The sequence below is a fragment of the Procambarus clarkii genome, chromosome 15, assembly GCF_040958095.1.
Source record: "Procambarus clarkii isolate CNS0578487 chromosome 15, FALCON_Pclarkii_2.0, whole genome shotgun sequence".
NCBI lineage: Eukaryota > Metazoa > Arthropoda > Malacostraca > Decapoda > Cambaridae > Procambarus > Procambarus clarkii.
This window is the reverse complement of record NC_091164.1, coordinates 22,153,223-22,166,550: the sequence shown is the minus strand read 5'-3', so window position 1 is coordinate 22,166,550 and position 13,328 is coordinate 22,153,223. Positions and strand designations below refer to the sequence as shown.

General features: G+C 44.4%; 1 protein-coding gene across 1 annotated transcript in view; it reads right to left on the bottom strand.

Annotated features, from left to right (window-relative positions):
• The window catches only part of LOC123759212 (mucin-2-like), a 72,380-nt gene extending 59,582 nt beyond the window's left edge, over positions 1 to 12,798 (bottom strand). Inside the window, exons 1-2 of the mRNA XM_069325064.1 lie at positions 12,599 to 12,798; positions 9,124 to 9,281 (exon numbers count right to left, since the gene is read on the bottom strand). Coding sequence (XP_069181165.1) covers positions 9,124 to 9,281; positions 12,599 to 12,798 — 358 coding nt within the window. The remainder of the gene's footprint in view (positions 1 to 9,123; positions 9,282 to 12,598) is intronic.
• Positions 12,799 to 13,328: the final 530 nt, after the last annotated feature.

Genomic DNA, 13,328 nt, shown 5'->3' with positions numbered 1-13,328 from the left:
CGCATTCATAAATTTTAACATGCTGTTCATTCAAAACGGGAATTTTCTCAAGTATAAGTTAATATTATAATATATTAGCATATTGTGTATATATAGGCATAGGATAGGTTAGGTGTTTAGGTTCTGTTGGCGATTATTTGTATTTGTAGTACGTGGGTGAAGCATTTATAGCGTTGTGATTCGAACAAAATTCGTCAGTGAAGCACTTGTTCCGGATATGTTCGAACGTCAGCAGTTGTGAGTCGTGTGTAAACCGCTTTTCATTCATAAACAGGGGGTTTGGCGGGTGCATGGAATCACTTTTAAATCTTCGTTTGGAGGACGGGCTGAGCCCCCTGGTGGGTGCATGGAATTGATCTTGGCCTTTGTATATAAGGCAGCTCTTCCTCATAAACAAAGGCCAAAGTCCATTCCATGCACCTGCCAAACCCCCTGTTTCTGAATGAAAAACGGTTTACACACAACTACAACTGATTTCGTTCGAATACTTCCGGAACAAATGCTTCATTGACGAATTTTGTTCGAACCACAACGCTATGACTATAAATGCTTCACCCACGTACTACAAATATAAATAATCGCCAACAGATCCTAAACATTTAACCTAACCTATGCCTATATATGAACAATATGTTAATATTTTATAATATTAATTTATATTTGATAAAATTTCCTGTTTTGAATGAACAGGATGTAAACATTTATGAATGAGTGTGTGGGGTCGACCGCTGGATGGGATGGACTTGAGTCGAGGACGGGTTGTGTGACTAGTGTGCAGCATTTTCATTCATCTGTAGTGGAGGACAGACCTTTCGGGCCTGTCTGCCTTCAGTTTCTAAAAATCACTGCCTTCCTCGTCGCTTCCAGCTTGCTCTTGCCTCCCTGAAATCTAACAACTCTATTCTTATCCTTCCTTCCAACAAAGGCAATTCGGTGGTTGTCCTTGACCGTGAGGATTACCTCCAGAAAGCTGATGTCTTGCTCTCTGACTCCCGCACATATTCCAACCTCTGGATCGACTTCCTTCAACCACAAACTAAGCCAGCTCTCTAGTCATTGTCCTCCTGACTTCGATCTTATTAAACGTTTTCGTGTTATCTGCCCTTCTTCTCAGACTCGCTGCCGGCGCCATTGCTTGCTGCCGCACACGATTTTGTTCCCTGGAAAACATAAAGAGTCTGAGCGCCCATCAGCTCAAATCATCGCAATTATGTGAGGAAGAACACATCAATACTCCAAGACCCAGAGAATATATTGTTTGGAAGGACACAATACCGATTTCGTCTACAAATGATGGACAAACAACGTTGTTGATTATTTGCTGTCCAGCTGACTAATATACTGCACAACGCAGTACGCAGGCAACCCAAACTGTCGCACTGCACTCATTGCCCATGACCGATTTTTTGTGAGGACCATATCACTGACCAGGTCACTTAAGAGTCCTACCCTGAAGGGCGAGGCAATACCCTGCAGGCAGCGCCACAAGGAGGCACCATAGAAGGTGTACTGAACCTAACAGAGAAAGGTAGACCAAACAGCTCAATTAGGTGTTAGGTATCCCTGATTCCACCAGGAGGAATTATTTTACGGCCTCTGTTGGAGGGGAATGAATTTCGCCAGGCCTGGGAGTGTCTCAGGCCTCAGGTAGGGCAGTGAATTGGTCCTCACTACATGGGGGGCGTCATGGGGAAGTCAAAGAGAAAGAGGCAATGGAGGCAGCTTTCAGACGAGGAGGGACAGTGGACCGAGGTGCAGCAGGCACAGAACAAACTGCTATCAACGATACACCACGTGCTTCTATCGGCAGGACATCAGACATAATGGACCTAGAGAGGACAGAACCAGTCACACCAGCCAGTGTCAGACACTGTACCTCTCTCCACAGCCCAACCACGGGAGAACAGTATGAGACAGGAGAGGACACCAACAGTCTCACACCAGCCAGTGTCAAACTCTGCACATCTTCCAAAATTCAAGATAATGCAGACAGATCACTTTCCTACAACATATGGAGTAGTAACAGCAATGGAAAAGAAATAACCAGAGCTTAAACTCTCCTTCACAGTCAATCTGAAAGGAGAAATAATAATGACGCCATGAGACCAACAGACTGCAAATTACTTAGAAAAAGTAAGAGTCCCGCAAGGGAAGCCTGTATGCTTGGAAAAGCTGGACCCTTCAGAAAGACGCACACGAGTCGTGCTTTGGGATACCCAATCGACTTTTCACTGGATCCAGTACTAGAACACAAGCAAATCCTGAATGCGGAGTAGTAGTAGACAAGGCAGCGACACGTCAGGTTCTGGTGACCGTCATGGGACATGTGCTAGAAATATTCAGTCTTGGAAATTGGGGAACATACCGAAAGAGACCAGACGTCCCGGAACCCCTACGCTGCTTCAGGTGTCAGAAATACGGCCACCATCAATCACGCTGCACAGGACAGGAGAGGTGCGGAGTGTACAGCCTGAGACATCCAACCAAAGATTGTATAGCCAAGCACAAGGCAAACCAGACCACAACAGCCAAATGTCCAAATTGTGGAGGCAAACATCATGTCTGGAGCACAACCTGCTCTGCATGGAAATAAAAAGTGCAGACAGCTCAGGTCAGGATAAACACACAGACCAGCACTACATACACCAACACCAACGTCTGGAACACTCGTGCACAGCCACAACACACACACTCACTTTCACAGAACAAAATTTCCCGAATGTATCAATTCCAGATCAGAAAATTAACAAAAATACTGCAGAAATACAACAAAAGCACAAAACTAAAAAACAATTACTTTCTGAATCAACACAACAAATAGACAGTTTTACGGAGGTCCAGCTGAAAAACATCGTGAAGATCATGGCGGAGACCATTATCAATTGCCAACAGATGACGCAGAACGCCTCACAAAAACACTTAAGAAATCACTTGTGTGATAATGGAGAAGATCGTGCAGCAGACCACAGTTACACAAGAAATAGACAGTCTGAGACAAGACGGAGCACAAGAGGACAAACAACGCAACATGAACATACAGACTACCAACAACAGTCGGGTAGTCCAGACACCAGAACATCAACATTCACCACAGCAACTGCAAGAAGCAGTGACCACTCAAGATCAACAGAATCTTACAACACAATAGACAGACATCAACACTCAATGCAGTCTGATATGCAACAACACAAACAAAGAAGTAATGAACAGCAGAGATGTACAGGTTCCAACAACACAAGAGGCGGGCACGAACAATCAATGCTGCCCGATATACAGCAACATCAACAACGAAATACTGAATGGTAGAGATGCACAGATTCCGACAACACAAGAAACGGCCACGAACAATCAATGCCGTCCGACGTGCAACAATACCAACAGCAAAGTGATGGACAACAGAGATGCACATATTCTCTGTTGTGATGGACAACAGGAATGCACAGATTCCAACAATGCAGGGAATGACCATGAGCAATCAGTGCAGTCCGATTTGCAGCGACACGACAGAGACAAGCTGAAGGAATGGTCGAACAAATGGTTGTTAGAGTTTAACCCAACCAAATGTAATGTAATGAAGATAAGTGTAGGGAGCAGGAGGCTAGATACAAGGTATCATCTGGGAGAGGAAGTTCTTCAGGAGTCAGAGAAAGAAAAAGACTTGGGGGTTGATATCACGCCAGACCTGTCTCCTGCAGCACATATCAAGAGGATAACATCAGCGGCATATGCCAGGCTGGCCAACATACGAACAGCATTCAGAAACTTGTGTAAAGAATCATTCAGAACTTTGTATACCACATATGTCAGGCCAATCCTGGAGTATGCAGGCCCAGCATGGAGTCCATATCTAGTCAAGGATATGACTAAACTGGAAAAGGTTCAAAGGTTTGCCACCAGACTAGTGCCCGAGCTGAGAGGTATGAGCTACGAGGAGAGACTACGGGAATTAAACCTCACTTCGCTGGAAGACAGAAGAGTCAGGGGGACATGATGACCACATTCAAGATTCTGAAGGGAATTGATAGGGTAGATAAAGACAGGGTATTTAACACAAGGGGCACACGCACAAGGGTACACAGGTGGAAACTGAGTGCCCAAATGAGCCACAGAGGTATTAGAAAGAACTTTTTTAGTGTCAGGGTGGTTGACAAATGGAATGCATTAGGAAGTGATGTGGTGGAGGCTGACTCCATACACAGTTTCAAGTGTAGATATGATAGAGCCCAATAGGCTCAGGAATCTGTACACCTGTTGATTGACGGTTGAGAGGCGGGACCAAAGAGCCAGAGCTCAACCCCAGCAAACACAACTAGTTGAGTACAACTAGGTGAGTACACACACACACACCCATTCTGACCCTGACACCCCTTCTCCATTCCCATCATGTCCCCCCCTCCCTTCCCCCTCTGTCCCCCCTCCCCCTTCATCCCATACCCTCCCTATCCCGCCTCCCCCCTCACCCCATATCCTCCATGTCCCCCCTACCTCCTTAACCCACACTCTACCTGTCCCCCCTTCCCTTAAACCCCCACCCCCCACCCCAAAATCCTCTGAGACCCAGCAAACCACCTCACAGATCCTCTCACCCACGGAACAGCTTCCCACACCAGCAGAATGCTTGCCAAGAAAGGGACATGAACATGAACAGAAGAAAGTGAGCTTCAAGGCGATGTACACTAACATAGATGGGATTTCAAATAAAACAAGTGAACTTGGAGAATAGGCACTAGAAGAAAACCCAGACATAATAGCACTCACAGAAACAAAGTTAACGAAAATCATAACAAACGCAGTGTTTCCACAGGGCTACTATGTAGTGAGGAAAGAGAGAGAAGGGAGAGGAGGAGGTGGTGTAGCTCTGCTACTAAGAGAAGGTTGGAGTTTCGAAGAGATGGTAATTCAGAACTGTGAAGGTTTCAGTGACTACATATCAGGCACCATAGCAACTGGAGGACTGAAAATTATAATTTATTTATTTATTTATTTATGCATATACAAGAATGTACATTGGGAATGTGAGGATACATAATATGGTAATTACAGTCTTGTAAAGCCACTAGTACGTTCAGCGTTTCGGTTTCGGGCATAATAGTAGTCATATATAACCCCCCCACCGAATGACAGAAGACCCAGACAGGAATATGATAGAAACAACTTGGCCACCATCAATATAATAGAGAGAGCAGCTTCTGTGGCTAGCAGGAACGGATCCAGACTTCTAATCATGGGAGACTTCAACCATGGGAAGATAGACTGGGGGAACAGAGACCCACATGGAGGCCGAGACACATGGAGAGCTAAGCTGCTGGATGTGGCAACAAGAAACTTTCTAAGTCAACACGTCAAGGGACCGACAAGAATGAGAGGAGGGGATGAACCAGCCTTGCTTGATCTGATATTTACCCTAAATGAGTCGGATATAAGGGAAGTTAAGTTGGAAGCCCCCTTGGGAATGAGTGATCATAGTGTATTGAGCTTTGAGTACCTGGTTGAGCTGAGAATTATCACCCCCAAAAAAGAACTGGGAACCAAAGGGCTGGCGTACCGAAAGGGAAACTATGAGGAAATGAATAAATTCCTATGGGATATACATTGGGACACAGAACTCGGAACCAAGTCCGTACAAGACATGATGACTATGTCACCCAAAAATGTCAGGAGGCTGTAAGCAGGTTTGTCCCAGCCCGACAGGAAAAAACAGAGAAGCAAAGGAAGAATCCGTGGTTTAATATGGAATGTATGAAAGCAAAGGAGCTGAACAAAAGAGCATGGAGGAACTTCCGTAATAACAGAACACCAGAAAGTAGAGAGAGATACCAGAGAACCAGGAACGATTATGTCAGTGTGAGAAGAGCAGCTGAGAAAAGGTATGAAAATGATATAGCTAATAAAGCCAAGACCAAACCAAAGCTACTACAGTCACATCAGGAGGAAGACAACAGTGAAGGAACAGGTGATGAAACTTAGGGTGGGCGAGGACAGGTACACAGAGAATGACAAAGAGGTGTGTGAAGAACTCAACAAAAGGTTCCAGGAGGTCTTTACAATAGAACAGGGAGATGTCGCGGCGCTAGAAGAGGTGGCAGTAAACCAGGAGACCTTGGATAGGTTCGAAATTACAAGAGATGAGGTCAAGAAGCACCTATTGGAGCTGGATGTGAGAAAAGCTGTTGGGCCGGATGGAATCTCGCCATTGGTATTGAAAGAGTGTGTGCAGGAGCACTTTGCCTACCACTCTCCATAGTGTATAGTAGATCACTGGAAACGGGGGACCTACCAGAAATATGGAAGACTGCTAATGTAGTACCAATATGCAAAAAGGGTGACAGACAAGAGGCACTGAACTACAGGCCAGTGTCCTTAACTTGTATACCATGCAAGGTGATGGAGAAGATTGTGAGAAAAAACCTAGTAACACATCTGGAGAGAAGAGACTTCGTGACAACCCATCAACATGGGTTCAGGGAGGGTAAATCTTGCCTTACAGGATTGATAGAATTCTACGATCAGGTGACAAAGATTAAACAATAAAAGAGAAGGGTGGGCGGACTGCATTTTTTTTGGACTGTCGGAAAGCCTTTGACACAGTACCCCATAAAAGGTTGAAGCATAAGCTGGAGAAACAGGCAGGAGTAACTGCTAGGGCGCTCCAGTGGATAAGGGAGTACCTAAACAATAGGAAGCAGAGAGTTACAGTGAGGGGTGAGACCTCAGACTGGTGTGAAGTCACCAGTGGAGTCCCACAGGGTTCTGTACTTGGACCTATCCTGTTTCTGATTTACGTAAATGATCTCCCAGAGGGTATAGACTCATTCCTCTCAATGTTTGCTGACGATGCCAATATTATGAGAAAGATTAAGACTGAGGAGGACAGCTTGAGACTTCAAGAAGACCTGGACAAGCTGCAGGAATGGTCGAACAAATGGCTGTTAGAGTTTAATCCAAGCAAATGTAATGTAATGAAGATAGGGGTAGGAAGCAGGAGACCAGATACAAGGTATCACTTGGGAGATGAAATACTTCAAGAGTCCGAGAGAGAGAAAGACCTTGGGGTTGATATCACGCCAGACCTGTCCCCTGAAGCTCATATCAAGAGGATAACAGCAGCAGCATATGCCAGGTTGGCTAATATAAGAACGGCCTTTAGAAACTTGTGTAAAGAATCTTTCAGAACATTATATACCACATATGTCAGACCAATCCTGGAGTATGCGGCACCAGCATGGAGTCCATATCTAGTCAAGCATAAGACTAAAATGGAAAAGGTTCAAAGGTTTGCCACCAGACTAGTACCCGAGCTGAGAGGTATGAGCTACGAGGAGAGACTACGGGAATTAAACCTCACTTCGTTGGAAGACAGAAGAGTTAGGAGGGACATGATCACCACATTCAAGATCCTCAAGGGAATTGACAGGGTTGATAAAGACAGGCTGTTTAACACAAGGGGCACACGCACTAGGGAACACAGGTGGAAACTGAGTGCCCAAATGAGCCACAGAGATATTAGAAAGAACTTTTTTAGTGTCAGAGTGGTTGACAAATGGAATGCATTAGGAAGTGATGTGGTGGAGGCTGACTCCATACACAGTTTCAAGTGTAGATATGATAGAGCCCAATAGGCTCAGGAACCTGTGCACCTGTTGATTGACGGTTGAGAGGCGGGACCAAAGAGCTAGAGCTCAACCCCTGCAAGCACAACTAGGTGAATACACACAGGAAGCAGCCCTAACAGCTGTCTAACTCCCAGGTACCTTTTTACTGCTAGATAACAGGCGCATCAGGGTGAAAGAAACTGTGCCCATTTGTTTCCGCCATCGCCGGGGATCGATCCCCGGGCCATAGAATTATGAATCCAGAGCGCTGACCACTCAGCCACAGGGCCCCCTATGGGGAATGGCGCAGAAGTATTAGCAGTAACAGTGAATATGGCTAATATTTAACAAGCAAAAATACTATACAATTTTTCAAGTTTCTCTTGGTATTTATTTCTTTTGGCCATTTTAAAATTCCACCAAGGTTGTGCAGGTGGTGTAGGAGGAGGGCCTATGTTTAGTGTTGTGAGAGTAGCACAGTGGTCACTGGTGATGATTGCACGCTGATCAGCCATTGCAGTCCCCGTGGCATAGTAGTAAGACGCTCGCCTGGCGTTTCGCGAATGCTTTGTCCTGGGTTCGTATCCTGGCCGGGGAGGATTTACTGGGTGCCAATCCTTAACTGTAGCTTCTGTTTAACCCAACAGTAAAATGGGTACCTGGTTGTTAAACGATTGGGCGGGTCGTGTTCCGGGGAACATTAGGATTAAGGACCTGCTGGAAATGCTATGCGTGCTAGTGGCTGTACAAGAATGTAACAACTCTTGTATATATAGATAAAAATAAATTAAGCTCCTCATATACAACGTCTACAAGCCCCCTAGACGTAACCTAGAAGCACAAGCAGTGCTTGTCTTGGCTACACATGAAAATGTTATTATTGTTGGGGATTTTATTGCTCATCATCAAGAGTTAGGTGCGACTGGGCCAGCCAATGCAGATGGGCGCCATTTAGCTGCAGCTCTGCGAGAAGTACCTGAGATTGCACTTCTTAACACTCAAGTGGGGAACCCACTCACAATCAAGGAGGTTCCCTTGATCTCACCTTAATCTCAACAGCACTCAAGCATCAGGTGAAGTGGGAGGTAGACCCGGTGATCACCAGTGACCACTATGCTACTGTCACAACACTAAACATAGAACGACCTCCTACACCACCTGCACAACCGTTGGTGGAATTTAAAAAAAGCCAACTGGAATAAATACCAAGAGGAACTTGAAAAATGGTATGCAACATATACGCAAATTGAGAATTTGAACACACGAGACCAATCTCCAGGAAGCCATTGCAGCTGCTGCAAACAAAGCTATTCTAATCATTATCACAGGAAACACAAACACCCTCAGTTTCTCGATTCTGAAATTTCCCTAAATTACAAATCTTTTTCTCACCTTGGTTACCCTTACATTTTATCAACTGTGCCTTTTCTCAAGCTAAACGAAATTTCTTTCATCCTAAACCAGCTTCCAACACTAGTAGCACTGTGATCCGCCTTCCCTTCATATCTGTACTCAAAACTCCTCCTAATACCCTTCGTCCTCTTGACATAAAGCTCGCCTTTCGTCAAACTAACACACTTCAGGATAATCTTTTTCACACTTCTCCTCCTACTTCTAATGCTGCTGGTGTCTACTTTATTTCCTGTTCGTCTTGTCATCTCCAATACTTTGGTGAAACTGGCCGAACACCTAATGACAGACTTAAAGAACACAAAAGAAGTGTTATGTCTGCAGACATAAACAATGCTCTCGTCTGTCATGGTAGGGATTCTAATCATCCTATTGATTGGTCGTCTTCTAAAATAATCTTTCCTGCCTCTACTCTATACAGACGACGTCTTGTTGACTCGGCTCTGATACACTCTGATACTGCTTTTAGAAAGAATTTTTTCAGTGTCAGAGTAGTTAATAAATGGAATGCATTAGGCTGTGATGTGGTGGAGGCTGACTCCATACACAGTTTCAAAAGTAGATATGATAGGGCCCAGTAGGCTTAGGAATCTGTACACCAGTTGATTTACAGTTGAGAGGCGGGACCAAAGAGATAAAGCTCAACCCCCGCAAGCACAATTAGGTGAGTACAACCTACCCAACATGAACCTGAGTCCTGTCGTTGCTGTTGCCTCTTCTCTACCACAGTATATACTCAAATGTTCTAAACTTTCTAACAAACTTGACCGGACATAAGCCTATCCATCCTTTTTTCTCTTTTTTTTGTTCTTTTTCTTACGTTCGCATTCTAACTCTTTTTACTACCCTCTTACACCCCCTTTTTTACACCTATTCTTTCCGTACGTTTCGCCTTGCTCTTACCTTCCTCTTTCGTCCTCCTCACCTCTCTCTCTCTTGCCTTACTTAATGCTCGTGCCTCCCTCGTCTCATCAGACCAAGAATGCTGATATTCCTGGACCTTGAGAAATCCTTTGAACTGGCTAGCGCTCCAGCTATTCTCTGCTGCCTCATCGACAAAGAGGTCAAAGGCAACCTGCTCTCCTGGACCAAAAACTGTCTCATAGACAGAGAAGCATGAGTGAAACTTCATGGCACAGTCTCTGAATACAAATGACATGAAAATGGTACACCGCAAGGAGGCATTATCAGCCCCCTTCTCTTCAACTGTTTAATTTAAAGAATAATGAGGCTGAAACTCCCGCAACACTGCAGGCTGCTAAACTACGCGGACGACTTTGTCATCATCATAAAAAGAATGGATGCAGCGCGCCTTGCACCCAAATGCTTAGACTGCATCAGTGAAGAGGCAAAACAAATTGGTATCAAACTCAACCCCACCGAGACAAAAGCCATGCCCATAAAAATAGTGAAGCCCAACATCCAATTCAAAGTACAGGGTCAACCAATTGAATGGATGGACGCTTATCAATATCTAGGAATAATCCTGGACACACTCACATTAATTTTAATGCTGAGGTCACTTACTTGAGAGAGAGAACTGCGGCCCTGACTGGTAATCCTCAGGTCGCTAATCTCACTCTCTGGAGGAGCCAATCTGCAAGTCCTTCGCACATACTATGTACAGCCAGTCAGATCAGAGATCGACTATGCCGCACCTGCACTCACAAGCCTATCACAACAACAGTGGAATAAGCTTGAAGCTATTCGGTTGTCAGAGCGGGAAAATCCTAAACAGACTTCAATTAAAAAGAATGATTTTTGATAGAGAGGGTGATGAACCACGCCCAAACTACACTTGTTCCTCACCGTGGGAGGAGCCTACCTTCAAAATAGTAATAGAATATATTCCAATGAAAAAGGCTGCCTATGATCCAACTATCCTAAGGCGCATCATAAAAAAGCAAATGCGCAGCATTGCAGCAGCAAGAGCCACTCACATCTTCACAGACGGATCGGTTGACACAGAATATGAGAGTTCTGGCGCTGCTCTTTACACGGACAGCAAACAGGCCTATTGGAGACTGAGAGGACCAGTATCATCAACCCAAACTGAACTGTTTGCCATACAACAAACATTTGCAGATTGCAGTAACATTGTAGTAGTATTCATGCCTGTGCCACCTCTTGAGTAGCTTAATCTTCACAATCTTCACAATCTTCACAATCATCACAATCGACTTGATAATGGTCCAGAACGGACCGAAACGTCGTCGTCACTTCATTTTCTAGTGTGTGGTTTGGTCAACATCTGTAGTGGGTTTGGCGGGCGCATGGAATGAACATTGGCCTTTGTTGATGAGGACAGACTGCCTGGATGACCTTGAGATAGTGAACAAGGCATCAAAAATCTTTACTGATACAGGAGTCTCTTCTGGTCCTTCGACTCCAGTTGAAGATCGATGGAGAATATTTTTTTAATGTTGCTGGACTTTGACAGCGACAAGATCTGGGTTGTTTCCTCGCATAAAACCTTTGTAGGGAGGAAGGTGGCCAATTTAATGGTTTTAAAATTGAGATACCTCCAGTCACCATTTCATTTATACATCCTTTTAGGGCATATGATTAGCAAACTTAAGAATTACTTTGAAACAAATGTATTCAGTCTTTTCTCAACAAATTATATTTCTAAGAATAAAATTATGAATATTTCTTATAAGACTGATGTTAAGAAGAGGAACATATACGTCTTTATCTGAGAGATAGTGACCTGTGGGTGTGGACCACTGACCTGGTGTATATAGGATATCCAGAGATAACAAATACCAGAAAACCAAGCAGTATGGAAGGTTTAATTGTAGGTGCATTTATCTGTGATTGGTGAACATGAATGTCATAATATTTTAGGTATGTGATAGTCTTCCTCAACAAGAACACAGACTTAAGTCTTAAGAAACTGTAAACCATTCCAAATATGTTGATGATTTATTTTACTCATCAAACACTGAAATTGTTTATGATTGATCAGGCCACAGATCACCTTAGCTTGGACTGTTATCCTGTGGCGTGACTGTTATCCTGTGGTGTGACTGTTATCCTGTGGCGTGACTACACGCTATCTAAAGTTGATGTTACCAATACTTTAGTTATGTCAATGTGTGAAAATATATGTGGATATACATTGTTTCACCAGCAACATTGCAGATGTGTATGGAAAATTTGTAGCTAAAGTGTCACAATTATCTAAATCATTTCAAGATGTTAATTTCATTGTGGCAGATGACCTTAACACAAAATTTCCTTGACAAGACACATTAATAATTAACTTAATACATTTATACATACCAAAAATATACATAATCATGGGACTGAATTTAGCGTTCTCGTCTTGAGATGTGAAAGGAAGGTCTCCTCTTGATCATTTCATCATTCAAGTTGATATAGTTGTCTCATCTGTGGGTATAAGTATACTAGAATGATAACAACGTGTCCAGGGATACTCTTGGTATCCTTCAATACTACTTCAGGCGCAAGTTGATCTTGCAAGTGAAAATAATATTCTAACCAAGAAACCCATGTAACCTTGGAGAGGAAGGGGGGGGGGGTACATTGTTGTTCATCTTGATCATATGGGAACAAAATTTCTTAATACTTACCTTCCAACTAATACAATTTCATGCACAAAACTTGTATAAAAACAGCTCCATATATTTTGTTCATATGGTATATCAGTATTAGCGAGGAAGGACAAAGTATCGGTATCAACACAAGCAGAAGAGGTGGTACGCCTGGTTGGGATGATCATGTCAGGGAACTGGAAAAGGGATCCATCATTTGACGTAACCTGTGGAGACATGCAGGAAGCTCCAGGTCTTACTGCCCCTGACCACACTCAGCTCCTGGGCCCCAGACCACACTCAGCTCCTGGGCCCCAGACCACACTCAGCTCCTGGGCTCAGACCACACTCAGCTCCTGGACCCCTGACCACACTCAGCTCCTGGGCCCCAGACCACACTCAGCTCCTGGGCCCCAGACCACACTCAGCTCCTGGGCCCCAGACCACACTCAGCTCCTGGGCTCAGACCACACTCAGCTCCTGGGCCCCAGACCACACTCAGCTCCTGGGCCACAGACCACACTCAGCTCCTGGGCCCCAGACCACACTCAGACCACACTCAGCTCCTGGGCCCCAGACCACACTCAGCTCTTGGGCTCAGCATCACCAAACCATTAAGAGGATTCAGGAAGATCATCGCTGTGAAAAGGAAAATAATACTGATTATCGACGAAGCTTCATACGTTTTGCGGAGAATTTAGACAAATAAATTTCTTCGAGTAGATTACGAGCTTCGAGAACGAGTCCTCTGGGTACCGTGTTATATGTA